Source organism: Heterocephalus glaber, unplaced genomic scaffold (genome assembly GCF_053883595.1).
Source record: "Heterocephalus glaber isolate CG9 unplaced genomic scaffold, H.glaber_assembly_v1.0 deba00001666, whole genome shotgun sequence".
Taxonomy (NCBI): domain Eukaryota; kingdom Metazoa; phylum Chordata; class Mammalia; order Rodentia; family Bathyergidae; genus Heterocephalus; species Heterocephalus glaber.
Window position 1 is genome coordinate 21,660,636 of NW_028258406.1, and position 22,235 is coordinate 21,682,870.

Here is a 22,235-nt window from a genome sequence, read left to right on the forward strand (position 1 = left end):
TGGCAGAGGGGTCTGGAAAAGCCCCAACAATTGCTTCAAGGTAGTGAAATTGTATTCTGGAGTCCACTTGGAAAGCAAGTGGTGACTGAGCCTGCTTTTCTCTTTATCATAGAGAGAAGTTGGGCTCCACTGACCACTGTATTTTATTAAACAATAAAACACCCTTCTCCTCCAGCCTTTCCTTGTCTGGGGTTCCCTCTACACCATAGGAGACTTGTATATATTACAGATAACCTGCTGCCTCAAGCTTCCCAGGGCCATCTTGATTCCAAATCTCATGCTTGTGTTTAACTGGATTTTACACCCCAGCCTTTTATTTGCAAAATTGCTGTATTCATCTGCCTTTTTAGGTGTGGGGGAACAGATGTTATAAAGATAAACAAGAAGAAAAAAAGGCTTCTGATATTCAATGTGAGGCAGAGAGAAGTCATAATGATAAGCCATGGCTTTGTGTAGAAGGGTGATGTGGCTAAGCCCACACATAGGTCTATCAACTCTACATGGGCTGGTAGGTTGGAGATACGACTTTAGCAGGTGTGAGATGCATCCTTCTGCTAACAGCACTGACACACCACACAGTGCTCACAAGCACAGTTACAAAAACAGACTAGGGTGATTTTAGATATACCAAGTTTTGCTGGCGATCTAAAAAGAGTTCTTGTATTAGTCCACTATAGCTCCCAAAGCAAAACACCAAAGACTAGGTGACTTTTAAAAATAAAAATTTATTTTCTCATAGTTCTGAAGGCTAGGAGTTCCAGACCAAGAGGCAGACATGGTTGCTTTCTGTGAAGGCTCTCTTCCTGGATGCTCATCATATTCTCACTCAACAGGAAAGAGAAAGGGCAAGCTCTCTGGTGTCTCTTCACATAAGAGCACTAATCTCATCACAGGACCACACCTTTATGACCCTTATCTCCCCCAAAAGTTCATCTTCAGATAGCATCACTTTGGCAGTTAAGGCCTCAATCTATGAATTTTGTGGGAACATAATTCAATCCATAGCAGTTCTTAAGTAAAAATTGATTTTTAAATGTTTTTTAAAAATCTGTTGAAAGATACACTCTCTAGAATATGAAATAACAAATTTTTTTTCTGCAAAATAAAACTTTCTTACAAAAACAGGAGGAGTCCCAGATTTGGTCAGGCTGTCAGCACTGATCATAGGGCTCAGAACTTTATTTTTTAACCCAGCCATTTGAAGTGAACAGCAAAACCTCTCTCCACTTTTAGAACACAGCATTCAATGGTCCAAACCATAGAAATAGACTCTGCCTTCCTTTCAGATTCAACATTTAGTTCTCATTTGCTGAACACCCACTGAATGCCCTGCTCCTTATTACACACCTTACATTTGTTATCTGATTTAATTCATTCCTTCCCACAGCCATTTGAGGTATTGTTCCTGCTTGAGGAAGAGAGGAACTGTCACAGCCCAAGGTCACACAGCTGGTATGACAGAGCAGAATCCAACTCTTCCTGCTCATTCTAGACCAACAAGATCCCCCTTGGCAGAGGGCTAAGAACCAATCCATGGCTGTATGACACAGCCACTACCTCTTTCTGCTACTGGGATCCCTGAAATAAAACACAGGAAGGTGGACTTAACATCGCCCTCCACTCTAGGCTTCTTTGCCCTTTTATATTCTATTCTCTGTCAAACTCCAGCTTTTCAGAGGTCTAGGGAGTAGGGGAAGTGAGAAGGGTAGGGAAAAGAAAAAATATGAGAAAAGGAAAAAATGGAAATAAAGTCTTTGTAAATAGGGAAGGGTGGAGGGGGTAAAGAGAGGGCAGAGGAGTGGGAAAAAATAAGAACCAACATACATCATGTAAAGGTACAAGATTCCAATGATGAATGTAACTGTATTGTACACCTAAAATGTACCAATAAACAACAAAAAAATAAAATAAAATAAATTATGACTCATCCCGCCCCCCCAAAAATCTCCAGCTTTTCAGATCTCCTTCTCATTACCGAAATCTCATGATATTTTGCATTCTTTCTGGAGAGAGAATAAATAATGTACCTTCTACTTACCTGGACGACAGGATGCAACTTTAAACATTTAGACTTGCTTGTGGGCTACCAGCACTCACTCTGAGTCACAGACTTGCACAGTCGTGGGGGGTGAGGGGCAGTGCGGGGGGCCTTCCTTAGGTGGGGTGGCATGTATTAGGATTAAGAAGATGTCTGGCTTTGTGGTTTGAAAGCATGTTTAACATCACAATCATGTTTTTTGTTTGTTTTTTTTAAAAAAAAAAAAAAAAAAAGCAATGCTAAGAAAATAAAACAGCCCCAGCGCCTGGAAGGAAGCTCCCCACCTCCATCCTAGGCTCCTAGGGCAGAGAAGGTGAGCTGCGTGGGTGCCAGAAGCACCCCCGCCCCCGTGGAAATGAGAAGACACATAAACAAGCCTCAAAAACAGACTTCCAGATCACCTACACCAACCCCAAAGGGAAACGAGATGGAACACTCTGATACTCTACCACCTGGACTCTCTGAACTGGCAACAAAAGAGGATCTGGGAAAAATGAAATCAGAAATAATTACTCAGATAACAGCAAAGATTTTGCTGGTGGTGCAAGACATGATTAATAAATCTAGAGAGGACACAGATTAAAAAAATAGAGGATCTGAGGAACATGATGGAATCCCAACATAGGAAACAAATGGAATCTATAAAACAGATACAAACAGATTTCCAAGAGATTAAAAACTCCATCGAAAGTCTGAGCAGCAGAATGAACCAATGTGAGGATAGACTTTCACATATAGAAGATAAGATTGCAATTAGTGAGGAGGAAAAGAAAAATTGCTTTAAAATTGTAAGGGAACATGAGAAATCAATCCAGCACCTGCTAGATGATACAAAGAAGAATAACATAAGACTGATTGGAGTCAATGAAGAAAGAGGAGAGAGTGCAGATGATATAAAAAAAAACTGTTCACAGAAGTGATGGCAGAAAACTTCCCAAGGAGGGGAAAAGAACTTGACATACAGATAAGTGAGGCGTATAGGACTCCAGCTACCCTTGATCAAGAAAAACTCTACACATAGGCATATAATAGTTAGGATTCCAGAAATCTAACAGAAAAATAAAATTCTACAAGCAGTGAGAGAAAAGAAACAAATCACATACAAAGGAAAGCCCATCAGAATCACAGCAGACTTCTCAATGCAAACCCTCAAGGCAAGAAGAGCTTGGAGTGATGTATTTCAAGCCCTAAAGGAAAACAGCCTCCAACCCAGATTGATGTACCCTGCAAAAGTATCTTTCAAAATTGATGGAGAAATAAGATACTTTCATGATAAAGAGCACCTCAGGAACTTCATGAATACCAAACCGGCACTCCAAAAAATTTTAGACAATACCCTAGGAAAAGACAATGAGGATCACAACCCCAGGAAACCCAGCAGAATGAATCCATTGGGTGTGACAAATTAAACGCAAAGGGGGAGAATCCAACAAAAAGAAAAGGTCATGACAAGGCCTTTAAAACTTTTGACTTCATCTCCCTAATGAGTTTATAATTCAATCTTATTATTGTACTGATTAGTATATTTCTGATTCTAGAATTGCACACCATACCTTGTGCTATACTGGGTATTTATCATCTTCTTATGTCTACATTTTAATTGGGTTGTCTATTAATGAGCTCTAAGAATTCTTTATATATTCTGGTCATAGGTTATATGCTTTGTAAATATGGTCTGTTTAAGGACTACTTTTCATTTTAATGATGTCATTTAAAGTTCTAAATTTTGATGGAATCTCATCAATTTTTTTTTCTTTTATACATCATGGTTTTTGTATCCTAGGTAGTTCTTGCCTGCCCTGAATTCATAAATATTTCCCCTTATAATTTCTTCTTAAAGTTTTATACTTTTAAGCTTTCTTATTTAGGTTCATAGATCCCTTCAAGTTATTTTCATGTATGGAAAAAAAAGCTTGAGGTTAATTTTTTATATACGGATACCAGGTGTTCTAGTGCCGTTTGCTGAAGACACTATCTCTTCCTGGGTTCTTGAATTGCGTTTATAGTCTATAAAATGCTAATGTTAAATAATCTTTCAAAACTCAGTGGACCATATATGTGTGGTTCTATTCCTAGATTCTCTGTTTTATTCCAATGATCTGTATGTCTTTCCTTACACCAACACTGCCTTGATTACTGTAGCTTTAGAAGAAGTCTTAAAATTGGGTGCTAAACGTCTTCCAACACTGTTCTTGTTTTTGTTTTTGTTTTGGGCTTTTCTGGGTCCTTTGTACTCCTACATAACTTTAAAGTTTCAATATCCAGTTCTTCATTTATAGCAAGTATACACAGACCTGAAGTTTTATATATACCTTGTGTTTTCTAATCCTGCTAAATTCAAGTACAAGTTCTAGGGGCTCCTAGAGATTTCTTAGTATTTTCTCTGTAGATGATCATTTCATCTACATATAAAGACTTTGCTTCTGCCATGCCAATCCTATCCTAGTTGTGTCATTTTATTGCCAGTCTATTTTGATTTAGACCTATGTTTCAAAGCCTAATAGACAGATGAAGAGTAGGTATATATGCCCTTGTTCCCCACTTTAGGGAGGAAGCATTGTATCTTCTCCATTCATAGAAGGAGTTTTTGTTGAAAGTATAGAGTACCTGTCTTTGATCTGTTGAGAAGGTTCTGTTCTACTTCTAGTCTCCTGATAGCTTTTACCATGAACAGCTGTAGAATTTAGTCCAATACGCTTTCTCCAACTACTGACAGAACCTCTCTTTGGCAAGTATATCAAACAAGGAGGTGAGAGGTGCAGCTGCTGCTACTTGTTGAACAAAAGGGTGCTGAGGGAATCAGAGAGGAGGCCAGAACCCAGGTCCCTAGCTCTCAGCCCAGCAGGGCAAGTGCAGTGCCCTAGAGGGCACCACCTTAGAAAGCCTGACACCACCATCCCCACATAAGCCTCTCTTACTGTCAGCTGTGGGGGGAGCCAAGGGGTCTGGGTGACAGCCTCACCAAAATTTTCCAGGATGGGCAGGAATGGGGTGGAATGCAGGCCACAGATACTCTGCAGTTTCTGGACCAGGTTTTCTTAACATCTCTCTGTAAGATTTTTGTTAGGGGCCCTGGATGTCAGCTGGGATTGCTGAAAGGCTGCTTGAGCTTAGCACTGGAATGGAAGGAAGCCAAGTGCCAGCAGTAGAAGGGTCCCAGAAGTAGTGCTGCTCTTGGAGACTGAGCTTGGGGAACTGAAGGAGCAAATACCCCTTTCACTCCTGCACTGAATTTCCCGTCTCCGGCTATGCTGTATTTCCTGACCAGTTCTCTCAGGAAGTGCAGGTAGCAAGTGATCAGGGGCCACCACATGTGTGGTTGGAAATTATTTTAATGACTAGTTGGTGCCAGTTTCCTCCTAGCTCCAATCACCATCATCATCATCCTGCCAGGCCTCATTGGCACCCCTGATCCGTGTGTGGCTCTGTAGTTCTAAGACAGACCAGAGAAGTAGGTGGTGCAGAGTTGGCAGGGAAAGCAGATGATCACCTTTTTCTGGAGAGGACTCTGATTGTCATATGCACCCAGCCGCCTAAGTCTCAATGACTTTTCCCTACTGGCTTGGCAGAGACCTTTCCTTGGAAGATTTCTGCATCCAGGAGATGACCATGAACATGAGAAGAGACCCAGATGTCAAATTGCCATATGAAAATCAAGGGAAAAGCCCTCCCTTCTATCAGTTCCAGGTACATGGGATCCAAGTTGTTCTAATCTTTTAGAATCTCTCTGAAATTCAGAGAAGAGGGAAATAAGTTCAAGGCCTCACCCCACACAAGCACGTTACTCATCACTACTGCATTTGAGAAGCCACCTGTCCCTGTGGGCTCAGTGTTAGCACCTTCAGCCTGGTTACTGCAGTTCCTGTGGGTGGCTGTAACCTGTAACTACCTCACAAGTTGCTCCTGAGGATGGCAGCTCATTTGCTGGGCTCTACAAGGCACTATAAGAATGAACTCAAAAGCACAGCCCCTGCTGCCTGACACTGCACAGGAAGCAACTTGAAGGTCCTGAGTGGCAGGACCTAACCTGACCCTTCCAACATCTCGGGCTATCAGGTGTCAGGTGGATGCTGAGGCAGCATCTGCCTATAATAATCCTCAGATGCCACCTCACATTCTCACAAGGATTTGTGGATGAGGAACAGGCAGGGGAAAGGAAAGAAGGAAATGCTTTTCAATAGTTCAGTATGTGTCAGATACTACATCAGATATTTTCACATACATTAGCTCACTTAGTCCTCCAAACAACTCTGAAAGGTAGATATTACCATTTTTGCTTGAACAATGAGGAAACTGTGATCTCAACTTGGGTTACTAAAGGAGAAAGAGGCAAAGCTAAAATTCTCTTTTGTCCTGTACCTTTTCCCCTGAGGGCCTGGAGAGTGAGCAGGTTGACAAAAGAAACAATCCCTTACTGATACACCCCAGGGAGAAATCATCCTGGGAGCACAAGTGCACTGTACACAGGACCATGTGGTCCCCATTATTACCCTAACAATGGCATTTTCATGTCCGGGCAGATGGACAAACAAAACATGGTAGAGCAGAGGCAGAAGGGCCTCGATATTCTGCCCAGCACCCTAGGCCCATTTTCAGATTAATACAAATGTGGCATAAGGGAATTCTGGATATTGTTCTTCCAGACACCCAGACCTAATGGTAGTGAAATATTTCAAAGGTATCACAACATACCTGTCAAAGCCAACATCAAGTCCAAACATAATATTTGTCGTGGAGATGATGAAACTCAAAGTGATGTTCATAGTTTAGATGTGCAAGAAATCTAAGGCTACTCAAATAGAAAGGATCACGCATGATCCCTGGACTGTGTTAAAGAGTGTCCCCCACAATTTACATCCACCAGGAACCTGGGTATATGACCTTATTTAGAAATTGGAGCCTGAGTTAGGAGTTCGAGGCCAGACTGGGCCACATAGTGAGTTCAGGGCCAGCCTGAACTACAAAGGGAGTCCCTCCCTCAAAAAAAGAAATTGAGGACCGGGGATTTAGCTCAGTGGTTTCGCCGCCTGCTGCATGAGCGTAAGGACCCGAGTTCAATTCAGTACCAAAAAAGAAAAAGAAAGAAAGAAATCGGGACTTTGCATATATAATTACTTAATAAGAGGTCATTTGGGGAGGGTCCTAAACTAAATACGTTTAGTGGTATGCTTGTGAGAAGAGAATTTAGACCCCGAGATAGATACACAAGAAGGAACCACCTGAAGACGGAGGCAGACTGGAGTTGGCTGCCACAGACCATGGTCACCTGGGGACCCCCAAATGTTGGGATAGGCAAGAATTTTCCCCTAGTACCTTCAAAGAGTATAGCCTTGCCAGCAACTTGGTTTTGAATTTTTGACTCTGAACTATGAGAACACATTTCTATTGTTTTGAGCTATTCTGTTTGTGATACAGTCGATTCTCATTGTTTGAGGATTCCATAATTGCAAGATCTTCTGCCTGTTGAAATTTACCAATAGTTCTAACATCAACAGTGATAGAGCTGCCAAGATCATTGATAGATATGGTGAAAAATTTACATTATCCTATGTAAATGTTTCTAAACTAAGGTCAAACAAGGCGATATTCTGTGTTTTTATTTCAGTTCTCAAACAAGTATCTTGCTACAGACTATTAGTACCATAATTTCACTTTTTTGTACTTTTTGTTGATAATATTACTGGTTAAAATGACCCCCCAAACCATTTTAGCATCAAAGTGCTGTCTAGTATCCCTAAGCACAAGAAAGTTATTATGTCCCTTACAGAGAAAATAGATATATTAGATTAGCTTCATTCAGGTATGATTAATAGTGCTATTGACTATGAGTTCAATCTTAGTGAGTCCACATATATACATAAATATTATATATATAATGTCATTATATATGTATAATGTCATATATATAATGACATTGTATATATATATAATGTCTTTAAATGGAAGCAGATATAAACCAAGATTATGCATTGACCAGTTGACAAAAATGTGGTAAGAGAATCTCAGAAGCCTAGCCCTGCATTTTCCTAAAGAGCAACGATTTAGTATTCACTAACAGCATTTGTAGCCACTTCATAGAACATAACTACCATGAATAAAGAGAATCAATTGCATTTTGTCACAGCAGCCTTAAGGAAACCAAAACAAGCCCTTCATACTTACCCAGCACCTTGGAAGCCTCTTGTATGAGCTTCATGGTGATAGTATCATCATACACTGTGTAGGTCATGAAGTCATCTTGTACTTCTGCAGAAACTCTGGAAGATAAATTAAGGTGCAATGAATCCCCTGCCACTAAAACTTATTCCTAGCATATATCCACTGACCCAGTAAGATATAGTAGAAGCAATCTACTCCTGTTCATAAAGAACACGAGACATTGGAGTGTTTGGGTTTCAATACCTACCAGGAGCCTTCCCTGGGCCCCAGGTGGAGCCAAGAGTTTTCTTCTCGCATACTCTGAATAGGCTCTGTATTCTCCAACTTGTATCAAGATTATCAGTCCCAGCTGGGCACGGTGGCTCACACCTATAATTCCAGCACTCTGGGAAGCTGGGGCAGAAGGATTGCAGGTTTATGCCTAGCCTGGGCAACTTAATGACTTAGTGAGACCCAGTCTCAAAAAACAAACAAACAAACAAAAAACGGCTGGGGATGTGGCTCAGAGCAGAGGTATTGGGTTCAATCCCCAATATCACAAAAAGAAAAGAGAAAAATGTTATCAGTCTCCCTCCCTATACTAAGTTCCTTGAGGGTGGGCATTGTGACTTATTTTTATCTTTGAAACTAGAAAGTGGCACTGTGCTTGACACACATTTGTGGGGGACTGTCACACAGATTAGGGTCCTTTCGCCTACATTTGAGGGTTACTGGGCTAGATGGTCTCTGAATTTCCCTCCACCTGTTAGATTTCTAGTTTGGGTCCAGTGGTTTCTAAGCATTATCAGATATAGCACTTCGGAGAAGCCAGATGTGGAGCCCAGAACAGACTAGGTGGTTTATGACCAGGCATAAACCACCATTACTCCTCTAAGTGGGAAGCTCTGTGTCATGTTGGGGTTACTTGCTCTTCAGGGGCCTATGACCATTTTGAAACATGTACCTTCCTTATGTGCCTAGGAGCAAAATGGAGACATAACGGGCAAGACCCCAATTTAAATGTGGTATACTGTCATAATTTGTTGTGGAGACCCCAGAAAGGATGATGTAAATTCTGGGACTCTTGGGAATATAACAAACTCTGCAGCTCTCCTCAGTTCTCTGAGGAGACCACCCATTCACCCCCATCTAGGCTGGGCAATCTCTTTTCCTGCATACAGAACTGGTAGTACTTTAGTGTTGAATATTTATTTGGATTTATATAGGTGTCGCACATTACTGGGATGCCAGACATGTTCAGAAAGTTAGGATCACTGGGATTTCCAGCCTCATTTACTAATTTTTGTGATCTTGCATGTAACATTTCCCACAATCAACGCACATGCTTGTATAATCATCCAAACTGCTTTGGTAAAACAATATGCTCACCATGAATTTATGTAAAAAAAAACAAACCAATTGACATTTTCTAATGAGATAGCAAAGATTCTACTAAGAAGGGAAGGAGAGAAAAATGACTATCAGAAAACATTTTAAAATCTTTGGGAGTTAGAAAACAGTAAATGTGAGACATGAAGAATTCAGTGTTTCCAATTCCTACAAAGCAAGAACAATTTCACACAGCATGAGAGATGCCAGCCACATAGGTACTTAGGTCCACACATGCAAGAGAACAGGGGATAGGGCCCGGGATTTAGCTCAGTGCTTCCACCACCTGCTTTGCAAGCACAAGGTCCCGAGTTTGATTCCTGGTACCAAAAAAGAAAGAATAGAAAGAGACTAGGGGATAAATATTTAGTTGGATCAGCAAGGCATTAAATATGTACTCCTCTTTAGTTAGTTCCAACTAGGGATACCCAAATTATCTGGGTAGGACACAAGATCCAGGCCATAAGTATCAGAATAATTTGGGGAGTAGAGCAGGCCTAGAGATTCCTGAGCTCTCAGAGGTCCTGTCTGGGACTCTATGGTTTTAACCACTTTCCCCCTGTTTGGAAGCCACTGCTTAGAAAGCTTTTCTAGATTCAATCCAGCAAGGGAACAAATTAAGAATGATAGATCTTACATTACTCCACCTTATTAAATTGATGATGTAATGGTTCTTCCAAGTTCAGAGTGAGTCACAAAGCTCACAGGAAAAATGCAAAGCACTTTGTAACAAATTTTAGGCCAAGGAAACAGGATCCATTTAAGTGATGAGAAATTATTCCTTTAAGAGCTCCCTTACTATAAGTGAGGAATTCATATAACAAACCTGCCTGTAGCTATGTGACACGGATGTATTTGAGGACTCTAGCGCCTAGAGAGTTGAAGGGTTGTGATCATCTAGAAGTTAGAGAAAGCACCAGCCTGCCTTCCTGCCTGGCCTTTCCTCAGCTCCTCATGCTTTTTTGACAGTCCAGATCCTTAGCTGGACATCTCTAGCCCTCCATGACCTAGCCCTCCTCACTACCCGCTGGCCATCTCCCCTGCACCTCCATTCCACCAGATCTTCACACTTCTCTCCTCCCAACCTGGCACAAGCTCTTTTCCACCTGGTAGATTCTCACTACCTCTTATCCAGCTCCTTCACAACTCAAGTTCAGAATTACTGACTTGGTCATTGGACAACACATGCACATCACATGGTCCCCCTCTGAGTTCTGAGGCTCCCTGTGTTACCTAAGTACTGATTGTGCAGATAACCTCTAATTCACACATCTGTGTGTTTTTATGCTACCAAATCTAAAGCTCAGGAAAATGGCATTTGCTTTCTTCTCCGATTCCTAGCATGGGACCTGGCACACTATAGGACCCAGATCCATACTTATACGAGATTTGGGAATTCACATGAGAGAGGTGTACATACTCACTCTGCGTGAGTCAAGAAGAAATCTCGGAGTTAATTCTGGCCCTACCATAGTCTACCTGGGTGACTTGGAACAAATCTCACAGTGCCTGCATTTCTTCATCTTTACAATGATAATATTGGAATTGGTCAAATGATGTATCACTGGAATTGATACCAGTGATATATCCCACCTGACCACTGATTCACTGTGAAAGAATCTGGTCCTTAAAGCAGCAGTTCTCAAAGTATGACTATGGAACCCCTCAAGGGACCCTAAGGTGTTTTTAACTATCTGTGAGGTAGGAGTTATTTTCATAACAAAATTAAGACATCGTTTGCCTTTTTTTTCACTGCTTACTACTTGAGTTAATAGTGAAAAAACATTGGTGAGTAAAACATGATTGGTGCCAAATCATGACTCAAGGAAGCTGAACCAATTATATTTCTCATTATATTCTTTTCTGATTGTCACTGTACTCTTTGCTACCATACACATACACAAAAAAATGTCAATTTCACTGCAGATTGTACTTTTGGAGTCAGTGATAATTATCAATTTTAGTAAATATAGACCCTGAGTACACATCTTTTAAATATTTTGTAGGACAAAAAGAGAAATACAGACACATGAAGTAATTCTGCTACATACAAGAGTGTGGATAGTCACCTTGAGGAAAAGCACTTGCACGATTGAGTTGAGCTGAATTAACTACTTTTTTTTCTGAAAATAATTTCTACTTGGAAGAACCATTGACAGATGAACTATGGTTACTCAGACTTGGATAGTTGGCAGACACTTTCTTTAAAAAATGAACAAAGCCTGCCACTTCAAGGGAAATAACTGGCAGAATGTGTTGTCAGTGATAAACCTCAAGCTTTCAAATAAAAGTGAGAACTTTGGGGAAATTCGCATCTGCTGCTGGTAAGCTTCCCATTCACAGGCGTGTCTCTGGTCAGACTGTGGCGAGGATACTGGCAAATGCGATTTTCATGTTGGATAAGGAAACATGGCAGCATTTGTAAGACCTGCAGGACTTGGTAAACTAATAGTTTCCCAATGACTAATACATGACAGCACAAAACAATGGAAAAAGATTTCTTTCCAAGTGTAACTCAGATCACAGCATTTTAATATAACACACTATGAAGAAGGTCATTGGTACCATTTCAGATTCAACACTGTGACTGTCTTTGCCACTTGTCAAGGTTTTGTGGGCCTTAAAGAAAATAGCCACAATTATCTGAGAAGTGCATTAAAGTTCTTCCATCCACATTTCATTCATATATTCCAACCAAAACCACACACCACTTTTGCAAAAGACAGAGTGCAACAGGTAAAATCAAGCTATTATAGAGTTCAAAAGATAGGATCCAGCTATTTTCTATTGAGTTAGACAGTAAAAAGATTTGCAGAAACATAAAACAATGTCCTCTCACTAAACTTTTATTTGGATAATATAGTTACTTATTATTAAACTATGTTATTGGGCCAGGTGTGGTGGCATATGCTTGTAATCTCAGCACTCCAGAGGCTGAGGCAGGAGGATTGCTGAGAGTTCAAGGCCAGCTTGAGGTACATAGTGACTTCAGGGCTAGCCTGAACTATGTAGTGAGATGTGGTCTCAAAAAAATAAGTAAACTGTGTTATTTATGCAAACACATAAAGATTTAATATTTAGATGAATTAAAAATAGCTATTTTAAAACTTTTCACTGTTTGTATTATTTTAAGTAATAATAAGTGAATAAAAGATATTTGGGGTCTTCTATAATTTCTAAGGGTATAAATGCTTCCTAAAACCAAAATGTTTTATTTTGATTTAAACCAAGAATGAGTCAGATTTTATTTGGAAGCTCCCTCCAAGATAGACAGGGAGTAGCCCCACTCTACCCGCTTTAGTTTCTGCCATCTCAAGCCTAGAGGGTTTCCCCAAACTGCTGTTGAATGACCCTCCATTCCTCTGGATGGAGCTATAGTCCCCCCATCCCTGTACCACCTGCTCCACATGGACTCAACCAGCATCCAGATCCTAACATGACCTCAAAGCAGGTGTTGAAGGAGAAGCTGTAGATGCCCTGTGAGGCCACCCGGTCCCACTTTCCCTGAAGGTGAGAGAGAAGGATGGAGCGGCTAGAAGTTAGGTCAAGGGCTGAAATTCTCCTGAAACCACCTCAAGGAAGAAGCAGGCCTCCTCAAGAAACTCCTGAGGACACCATGAATGTGCCAAAGAAAGTTGTCTAAGCTACCAATAAGTATAAAATACAATAAAAACAGGGCTGGGGATTTAGCTCAGTGGCGCCACGCCTACCTTGCAAGCACAAGGTCCTGAGTTTGATCCCTGTACCAAAAAAATACAATAAAAACAACTTCCAGCCAGCCGTGTTAGAGGAATAGCTATGCTATTCTCTATACAGAAAATACATAAAATCATTGCCATATGATCAGGAAACTAAATGCTGCCAAAAATCAGGGAAACATTATCAAAACAGGTCAGTTAGTTCATGAATGATAGTAATAAAAAACATGTTATCTTTGAGTTTTTAGTATTTATGTTATATGTCAACTTTAAATTTATTCCTTTATTTTGATACATACTTGGTTTTGTATATAAATTTCTATTTATAATTTTTAATATTTTTAAAGAAAGCCTTCTAAATTACATGTGTCAGACCTCAAAATGTGTTTCTACTCCTGCTAAATTTATTGCCCATACAGTCCTATTAAACAAAAATATTTCTCAAGCTTTACCTTTCATGATTTTATCAGAAAAATTTTCTAATTTATACAAAATATTATAAAACTAACTATATTTTTTTAATTTCCTACACCATTGGTTTCTAAGTTTTCCTCTGATGGGTCTGGCTCGAGACAGGGGCATGAAATCAGTAAACAAGTTCACAGCCAGGAATGAGCAGAAATGGGAAGAGAGCAGCACTCAGATAAAAGCTTAAAAATAATAGCTGTTTGTTTTCAGCTCCTTTTTAACTAGGCTTTATTTATGGAACAGCTAGAGAACTTGGAGGAAAAGACTGCTTTCAGTCTCAAAGGAAGGGATAAGAGCATGTTGAGTTAACAGGATGAAGAAGGCATAGCAGAAAAGGGGACAGATGGAAGCCATTCTGATTTTTTCTGGCTCAAATAGTTTTTCAATATAGACATGCTCCTCAACTTACAATGGGGCAACATCTCAATAAACCAATTATAACTTAAAAATGTGTTAAATCCAAAAGGCATTCAATGCACCTAACCTACCGAACACCATAGCTTGGCTTCACCTACCTTCAACATGCTCAGAACACTTACATCAGCCTACAGTTGGGCAAAATCCATCTAACACAAAGTGTATTTTACAATAAAGTGTGGAATATCTCACATAATTTATTGAACAATACGGTACACTTTTACTATGTGACTAGCTGGGTACAGTAGATCACTGCTGCAGCCCAGCATCAGAAGAGAATCAGAGATTTGTACCAAATGTTGCTGGCCAGGAAAAGATCCGAATTTCACTTTGGAAGTACTGAATGCATGTCACTTTTTCACCATCACAAAATCAAAATATCCTAAGTCAAACCATCATAAGTAAGGGACTGTCTGTACTTGAAAGTTTGTTTTTTTGAGATTTCAGAATGTTTTTAGCACTTCTACTTAGCAAAAACAAAAATGCCAAGAGTGTATAGGCAATGGTTCCGGAATTCTTCTAGATCATAGAGCTCTTTGAGATTCTGATGAAAACTGTGAACCCTCTCCCCAGAAAATACACATAGACTCATGTATACAGCATCTCCATAGGTAAGTTCAGATAACTCTGTTTTCTCAAGTGCATCCATGAACCACTGGTTCAGAAGTCCTGGCACAGAGATCCTATTTGCTTTCTTCCCATGCTGACTGGTTTGACCTCAGCTGTCATCCATCCATCTCCCACCCTTTTATCTTTCTTCCATTCATCCACACCTAAATTCATTGAACCATTCATTCCTTTTCCATGCATCTGTTTTTATACTGGAGAATATATGCCAATCCTAATGTTATACCCATAACTCCTTCTTTGGGACCCTGCTGGCCCATCAGACACTGCCTCAGGCAGCAGGAATGGAGAAATTGAGACACGGACACTCAGATGATGTGAGCTCTTGAGTCCAAAGGGCATATAGAAAAGTGTGGAAGTTTTAAGAGACTTTTCTGTTAGAATCAGGAAACTAGAGTAGGCAAAAGAAAGACACAGAGACATAGAGAGGCTGCTGTCTTCTACTTCCTCTGAGGTTTCTCAGTACTTCCTGCTGCTGAGCTCCATGAGTCTTCTGAATCTTTGCACTAACTCTTTTAAACTCTACCTCACACAGTGCATTGCTGATCCTTGAAAGCAAAACTCTGGACTAAGTTCCATAACCAAGGTTCATGGGGACGTTTAATTACCTCACCTGTAAGCCATCTTAGGCCTCATAAGTGGACCAGTAAATACCATTACCAACTCATTTACAAGTAAGTCCAGTAAGACTGAGAGACTTCCATAACTCATGACAATTAGAATGAAATTTCAATTTCTTCTCATCGTCTATGCATGTAAATATTATGGTCCTCAATGAGTTGTCTGTTTGTATCTCCCATCAGATATTTCATTCAGGATACTTCTTTAGTCACAATGGATTATTTTCTGGGCTTCAGATTCACCAAGCACAGTCCCACCTCAGGACCTTTGCACTCGCCGTTGTTTTTCCCTAGGACACTAATATTTCCCTGACTAAAGGGTGGCTCTTTCTTTGCTTGCAGTTCAATACTACCTCAGGAAAACTCAAATCTTCTCTCTGCAATCACTTTCAAATATTCTATTTTTATAGCACTTTGCACAACCTGAAAGATTTTGGTTTATTCATTTACTTATTTATATTCTGTCTCTAACACTAAAATACATCTGCAGAGACATTCCCTTGTCATTTCTTTCACTGTTACCCCCAGGGCCTGGAACTCTGCTCAACACAAGCTAAGAGCTAAATAATCACCTATTGAATAAATGTGCCCAAGTCAAAATAGCTAGGGAGCCAGGAAAATGATTCCAAAGGCTTGACTCCTCCCAATTTATTAGTTGCTTCTCATTTTTAAGTTTTCATAAAGGTTTTAGACACAAGGTTATAAAATAGTGGTTCATAATTAGAAATCTATAAATTTAGACTATGTAAGAGGGAAATCAATAAAGCAAACAAAGGTGGAGAAACATCTGTTTCTGATTATTTCATATAAAATAACATCTATGTCATAAGGTCTGGAGACATAGTTCATTTTACCTAATCATTTCTTCTTAAAATTTGTGTAGGAATTGATGAGTTTTTTTCTTTCCAGCAAAAATTCCATTTTAAAAGCACTAGGGAACTTGTTATTCAAATGTAGTCCAAAGTAAATCCTTTTGCACCACAAATAATCTTGCCTTAATCTGTTTTATAAGTAGAGTTGTCTGTACTACAGGCTTTTTAGGAGCAGATTCTCATATGGTGAATTTTCATAGCTGATTGGACTTACTAAAGAGGCTTGACTTTTGCCTTAACGATGCATTTCCAAAGCAATCACATAGATGCATCTTGTTCACTATATAAACATATCCTCTCAGATTCCGTTAAGCAGATACTTGAAAATTAGAGATAAAACCTAGCAACAGAGACTCAGGAAATGGCCTTGCTGAGCTCTCTAGAGGCTCCCAGTATCGTTTCTCTGATTCCCCTGCAAACCTACTTCCCTGCAAGCCTACGCCCCTAGCTCAAATGTCCTTCATCACCGTGGAGTTCCTTTGGATGCCAGTGCACCCTGTCTGCTTGGGAATGCTAAGGTGAGAAGAGCTAACATTCCCTCTATTCAGTGAGGTCACCCCAAGGAATTTAAAGGGAAAAAAATCTCTTCCATTTACTTACACATGGAAGCCTGATTTGGAATGATGTGCTGAGCATCTCAAACAATAGAAGGTTCCAGTAGCTGGTCACTCTACACACACTCCATAATACAGGGGAGGGCAGAGTCCTTGCCTTCCTTGAACAGTACCTCACAGCTGCTTGTCCTAGACAGAGCTGAGCATGTTGTTGTTTTACCTTGGCTCCAACATGTTCTAGCTATTTCTTGTTATTTCCAGCTATTTCCAGGGCCTTTGCCATTATCCTATGCAGGACTGACTCTGAGCAACAGCTGAGCTGAGGCTAAAGGTCATAACCAGAAAATCAGATGGTACAAATTTTTTGAGTCAAGAAAATTAATTAACAAAATCAATCCTTCACTCTCACAGACTGATCCCTGGCAATTATAAGGGTCCCTCAAGGAAAGGCTAGCCAGTGGCCCACACAGGGTGTCAGGGGTTCACTCCGAAAAGAGGAACAGAGACACAGCAATCCATCAAGTCATATTAGCCTTAGGTAGCCAGGTCTGGCTTTTCCAGGATGTTTTTTCAGGACAGAAGGCACAGTGACCCACAGCAGAGGTTTCTATTAATGTCAAATATAGCCTGCTGTGTAACATTGTGCCTTTAGATTGGATAAGGGGTGTAGCAATGCTTACTGAATTCCTACAAGGTGCTTTGGGGCAGATTGTTCTGCTATTCCTGTCCTTAGCCCTAGAAGACAGGTGCATCATTTCCCTTCTATTCATGAGGAACCAGAGCTTCAAAGAGTTGAAGCAACCTGCTCAAGAACCCTGGGTCTGCTGTTCTTAGCAGCAGATCCAGACTTGAATCTGTTCCAGTGAGATGAGCAGCCTATTGTCCCTCTATACTTTTTGCAACACATCTGAGGACTTGTATCTTGAAAATGAGCTAGTAGCAAGCGCCAATTTCAATGACAGTAGCTGACATCTGTTAACTGCTCATCTTGGGTCAGGCATTTTTTTCCTTTGTCTGGTTTGTATTATCTCATTTAACACTTATACACCCTCTGTGGGTGTGGCTACTACCTTTATCACTGTTTAATGATGAAACAGCTGGACCATAGAGTAAAGTATTATGCCCAGGGTTATACAGACTGTAAGCATTGCTTCTGGGCTTTGGCCCATCAGCCCAGAGTCTCTATTGAATCCAACCAGTTTCCTAGGGGTTTGCAATCATGTCCAGTGACCTGTGAGAATACAAGGTGGCTTCCTACCACATCCTGGAACATCCACCCTATAGCCTGTCTGAACTTGCCATGTCTCCTTCCTCTTCCTGCTAAGACTGATCATGCCTCTACAGGGGCAGCTAATCCTATGGCAGGCAAAGGGGCACAAGGATTTAGCTGACAATGCCCCTGTCCAGTTTCTATCAGAACAAAAAATTCCACTGTCCCATCTGACATGGGTCTTCAGCACCCAAAATCTTGTGTTCCAGATACACATGTAAAGCTTCTGCAGATTACAAAAGCATGCAGGCAAAAGGCTTGATTCTTTATCCTCCCAGGTTTTTCACAGCACCTAGCATACTGTAGGCATCCAGTACACACAAGTGCAAAGAGATGCCCTTTATTGCACCCAGAGACTCAGCAGAAATGGAGATGCTTTTTCCTTTCTAGTCTCATTTCCTCTCTGAAGGCAGAGTGGCCTAATGGAAAGAGAAGTCTTTACAGTCACAGACCTCGGTGTGAGTCCTGGTCCTGTTGTACCTTGCTGCCTCCACCAAAGACCTCCTTCTCAGAAAGGAAAGAAGAGTTCCCTTACAGTGCTCTTGTTGGCTTTAATCAGGTCACTGTGTAAGGTGCCTGGCCTAAAGCACAGGCTTCCTGTAAGAAAGCAGTTGTTTTCCTTCCTCTAACCCTTCTAAGGTTACCTGTTGCAACACAATGGCCATTGTAAAAGTCTCAGTTATCAAATGCTTCTCTCCCCAGGCAACATAGCCGGTGGATGACAAGCACTTTACAACAGTGACATCACATCCTGGTCCTGCTGCCCCCTGGCTGCCCAGTCTCAGCCAAACCACTTAACCTCTCTGGGCCTCAGTTTTCTCACCTGTAAAATAAAGATCTTTGGTCTAAATGACCTCTCAAAAGCCCACCAGTCCACCAGTCCAAGGTTCCTCTGATTTATATATTTATAAATGTGTATTTATCATATCTATGAGGTCAGAGGCACTCTTTTCCCATCCAAATTTATGGAGTTCTAAGTGAACTACCCCGAGGTGCTGAAGAAATACGCGTGGGCTGCCTTTACCTAAAATAAGGGAGTCAGTCTGGCCACCACGTGTATGGACAGTGGTTTGCAGTGAGTGACAAGGTACATGGGCCACGGAATGGCACAGAGCCTGGCTCTGCCTTGATTGAGCCTCATGGTTGTAAAAAAAAAAAAAGTCACTGCACTCTTGCTTCTATTTTATTTGAAAAAATGAGAGTTAGAGAGAAAGGAAAATTTTGCACTAAGAATTTTAAGTTGTTTTTATATTACAAAAGCAATGAAAAACAGAAAAAATTGGCAAGTAAAAAAAGATGCTAGAAAAAGGCATCTAGTATTTCATCCTCCTAATTCAATTAAGTTATTATTTTGGCTTTTCTCTTAGTCTTTTTTCTTTTCTCTGGTTTACCTAGTAACTATGTAAATGTTTGTTTTTTGTTTGTTTGGGCATTTTAAATTAATATCATCATGAAATTTTACAGATAATTTTATGGGCTTTGCAGTCACTGCACAATGATGCATATTTCTTTTGTCATTCCATTTGTTTGCTGGTTTATTTTTTACCACAAATGACTTAATTTTTCTTTTATTATTTACTAATATAAAGCTATATTACATATTTTGTGGACTGTGTGTGTGTAGAAGTGTATGTTTCTAAGAGAATAGATTCTCAAGAATGAACTCACAATTTCAAAGGATTTGATCATTTTTCTGGCTTTTGGTACATGTTGTCAAATTACTTTCCAAAGGGGTGCATTGATTTGCAACGCCATCAGCAATTACCCATTTTGCTGCAACTTAAGCAGAATTGGTTATTATCATTTAAATTTTTTGGAAATGTAATAGGCAAAGCAGTACCTAATTACTTTAATTTGCATGTCATTGATTAACTGAGAAAGCCAATCATCTTTCCATATTTTTGTATTCCTCTCTTTTCAATATACAAGGTGATTTCTAAGACCCTTTCAGGCCCAATCTATAGCATTTTAAGGCTGAGAGCCTCCAAGAAAGCAGCCAGATGAGACTATTTGGAGATGTAAATGACAGCATTAAAAGGTTATTGGATAGAGCCAGGAAGGAAAAACTAAAAATTAACAAAAGATGGGCTGATTCCAAAAATGGGCATCTGAGATGAATACACACTTCGCAGATGAAGAAATAGAAACAGCAAATAAATACATGAAAAAATGTTCAACATCACTGGTCATTTGAGAGATGCAAATGAAAACAATGCTGAGATTCCATCTCACGCCAGAAAGAATGGCTGCTATCATGAAATCAACCAATAACAAATGCTGGCAGGGGTGTGGGGAGAAAGGAACCCTTCTCCGTTGTTGGTGGGAGTGTAGACTGGTGCAACCACTGTGGAAATCAGTGTGGAGATTTCTCAAAAAACTAGGATTAGAGGTCCCATTTGACCCAGGTATTCCCCTTCTGGGTATCTTCCCCAAAGAATTAAAAGCATCATACCACATTGATATATGCATACCCATGTTTATAGTGGCATAGTTTATAATAGCTAAATCTTGGAAACAACCCAAATGCCCAAAAGAAGTGAGTTTTTATAAAATGTAGTACTAGGCATACATAAAGAAAGATAAACTTGAGACATTTCTAGGTAAATAGACACACCTTGAGACCATACTGTTAAGTGAAATAAATCGAACACACATATGTAATTATCACATTGTCTCTCTGGTGTGAGAAACTGAAAGTAAATAAGGACCGCAAAGAATAATAAATATTAAATAGGAAGAAGTTGTTCAAAATTATACAGAATGTGAGATACTTTGTCAATACTTAAAATATTTTATGCAAAAAAGGTACAGTATTATTAGGAAATGAGCTGAGAGACTAGCAAATGAAAATATATTCTTTAAGATCATGATACACAGTGTATTTACTATGGTTATTCTCTAATAATTTTGTTATGAAAAATTATTTTTTCATAAAAGGGCCTTTATATTTTCTTTATTAATATCTACTTGTAATACATTAAAATAAAAAATTTTTAAATTAAAGAATACCTAAGGAGTGATTCATATATATATATATATATATATATATATATATATATATATATATACACCCTTCCCTGACCAGCAACTTCATTTATGTGTAATGGAAATAATAATGTTGCTTTTTCTTCCATGATTAGAAAGAAAAAGGAGAATTCATTCATGACATAAAAGTGAGAATAATCATGTTGGCATTATTTACCTTGGGACCCTATTTTAGGTTTGGTTTTAGGAATGGAGACTGATGCTTTTCTTAAAGACAGTTAATTAAGTTTTTCTTGTATCTAGTTAGTACGGTGAAGGTACTTGAATTAATCTCCCTAGTATCTGAGTCTCTTGAAGAATAAAATTATAATGTTATAGTGAGTCAATTAACTAACTGGCTTGATCAAGAGGTCAGTATAAAGCTATAACCCTTTAAAAAATTAGAGGCTTGCCAGTTACTGCAAGGATACTTCAGCTTTCCTTTAATATACTTACTTCAGTTTTTCCCATGTCTTTTCACCAAATTTCTCTATCACAAGAGACTGAAGACAAGTGTTGATAAATCCATACTAGAACACAAAACAAAAGGGAAAGTGTGTGTAACAAAACACAAAATTATTTAGGAAATATGCAGTGTCGTCCTTGGGGAAACCAACTCCAGTAATGGTGAAACTTTTAGAGCTTTCAATGATAACAAACAGCTTGCTGTGGCTCGCATACCATAGGTTTCCCACCACTGAACCTTTTCCTAGTTTCCCCTGACTTTATTCATTTCATAGCTGGGCTTACTCCCACCTGATGCAGGGCAAACCTCACAGCCCACCACTTGTATTGTTTCCATAGAGAAAACATATGTACTAAATCTCCAAATTTCCAATCAGATTATTATCAGAGGGGGTTAAAGGAGGTGCTTACAGCTCATATTAATCTTCTCTGGGTCAGGAGCTGTCTGGGAAGAACAGAGTTTAGTGACAATGGCAAAGTGGAGAGATCTAACACCTCAGGTTAGATCCACAATGGAAAGAACGAATTTTTTTTCTTTATCAAATGAACCTAGGCCTGGATGTGTGTGTAGAGAGGTGAGAATGGAGAAAAATAGAGGTAAAGCCAACAGCAAAGAAAGATGGGCCACAGGTGTAGTTTGCTGGTAAGGTGATGG

General features: G+C 39.7%; 1 protein-coding gene across 1 annotated transcript in view; it reads right to left on the reverse strand.

The window, feature by feature from the left end:
• Positions 1-22,235, reverse strand: part of LOC101726611 (guanylate cyclase soluble subunit beta-2-like) — a 66,323-nt gene that overhangs the window by 39,164 nt on the left and 4,924 nt on the right. Inside the window, exons 3-4 of the mRNA XM_087197389.1 lie at positions 21,572-21,645; positions 8,201-8,295 (exon numbers count right to left, since the gene is read on the reverse strand). Of these exons, the coding sequence (XP_087053515.1) occupies positions 8,201-8,295; positions 21,572-21,645 (169 nt within the window). The remainder of the gene's footprint in view (positions 1-8,200; positions 8,296-21,571; positions 21,646-22,235) is intronic.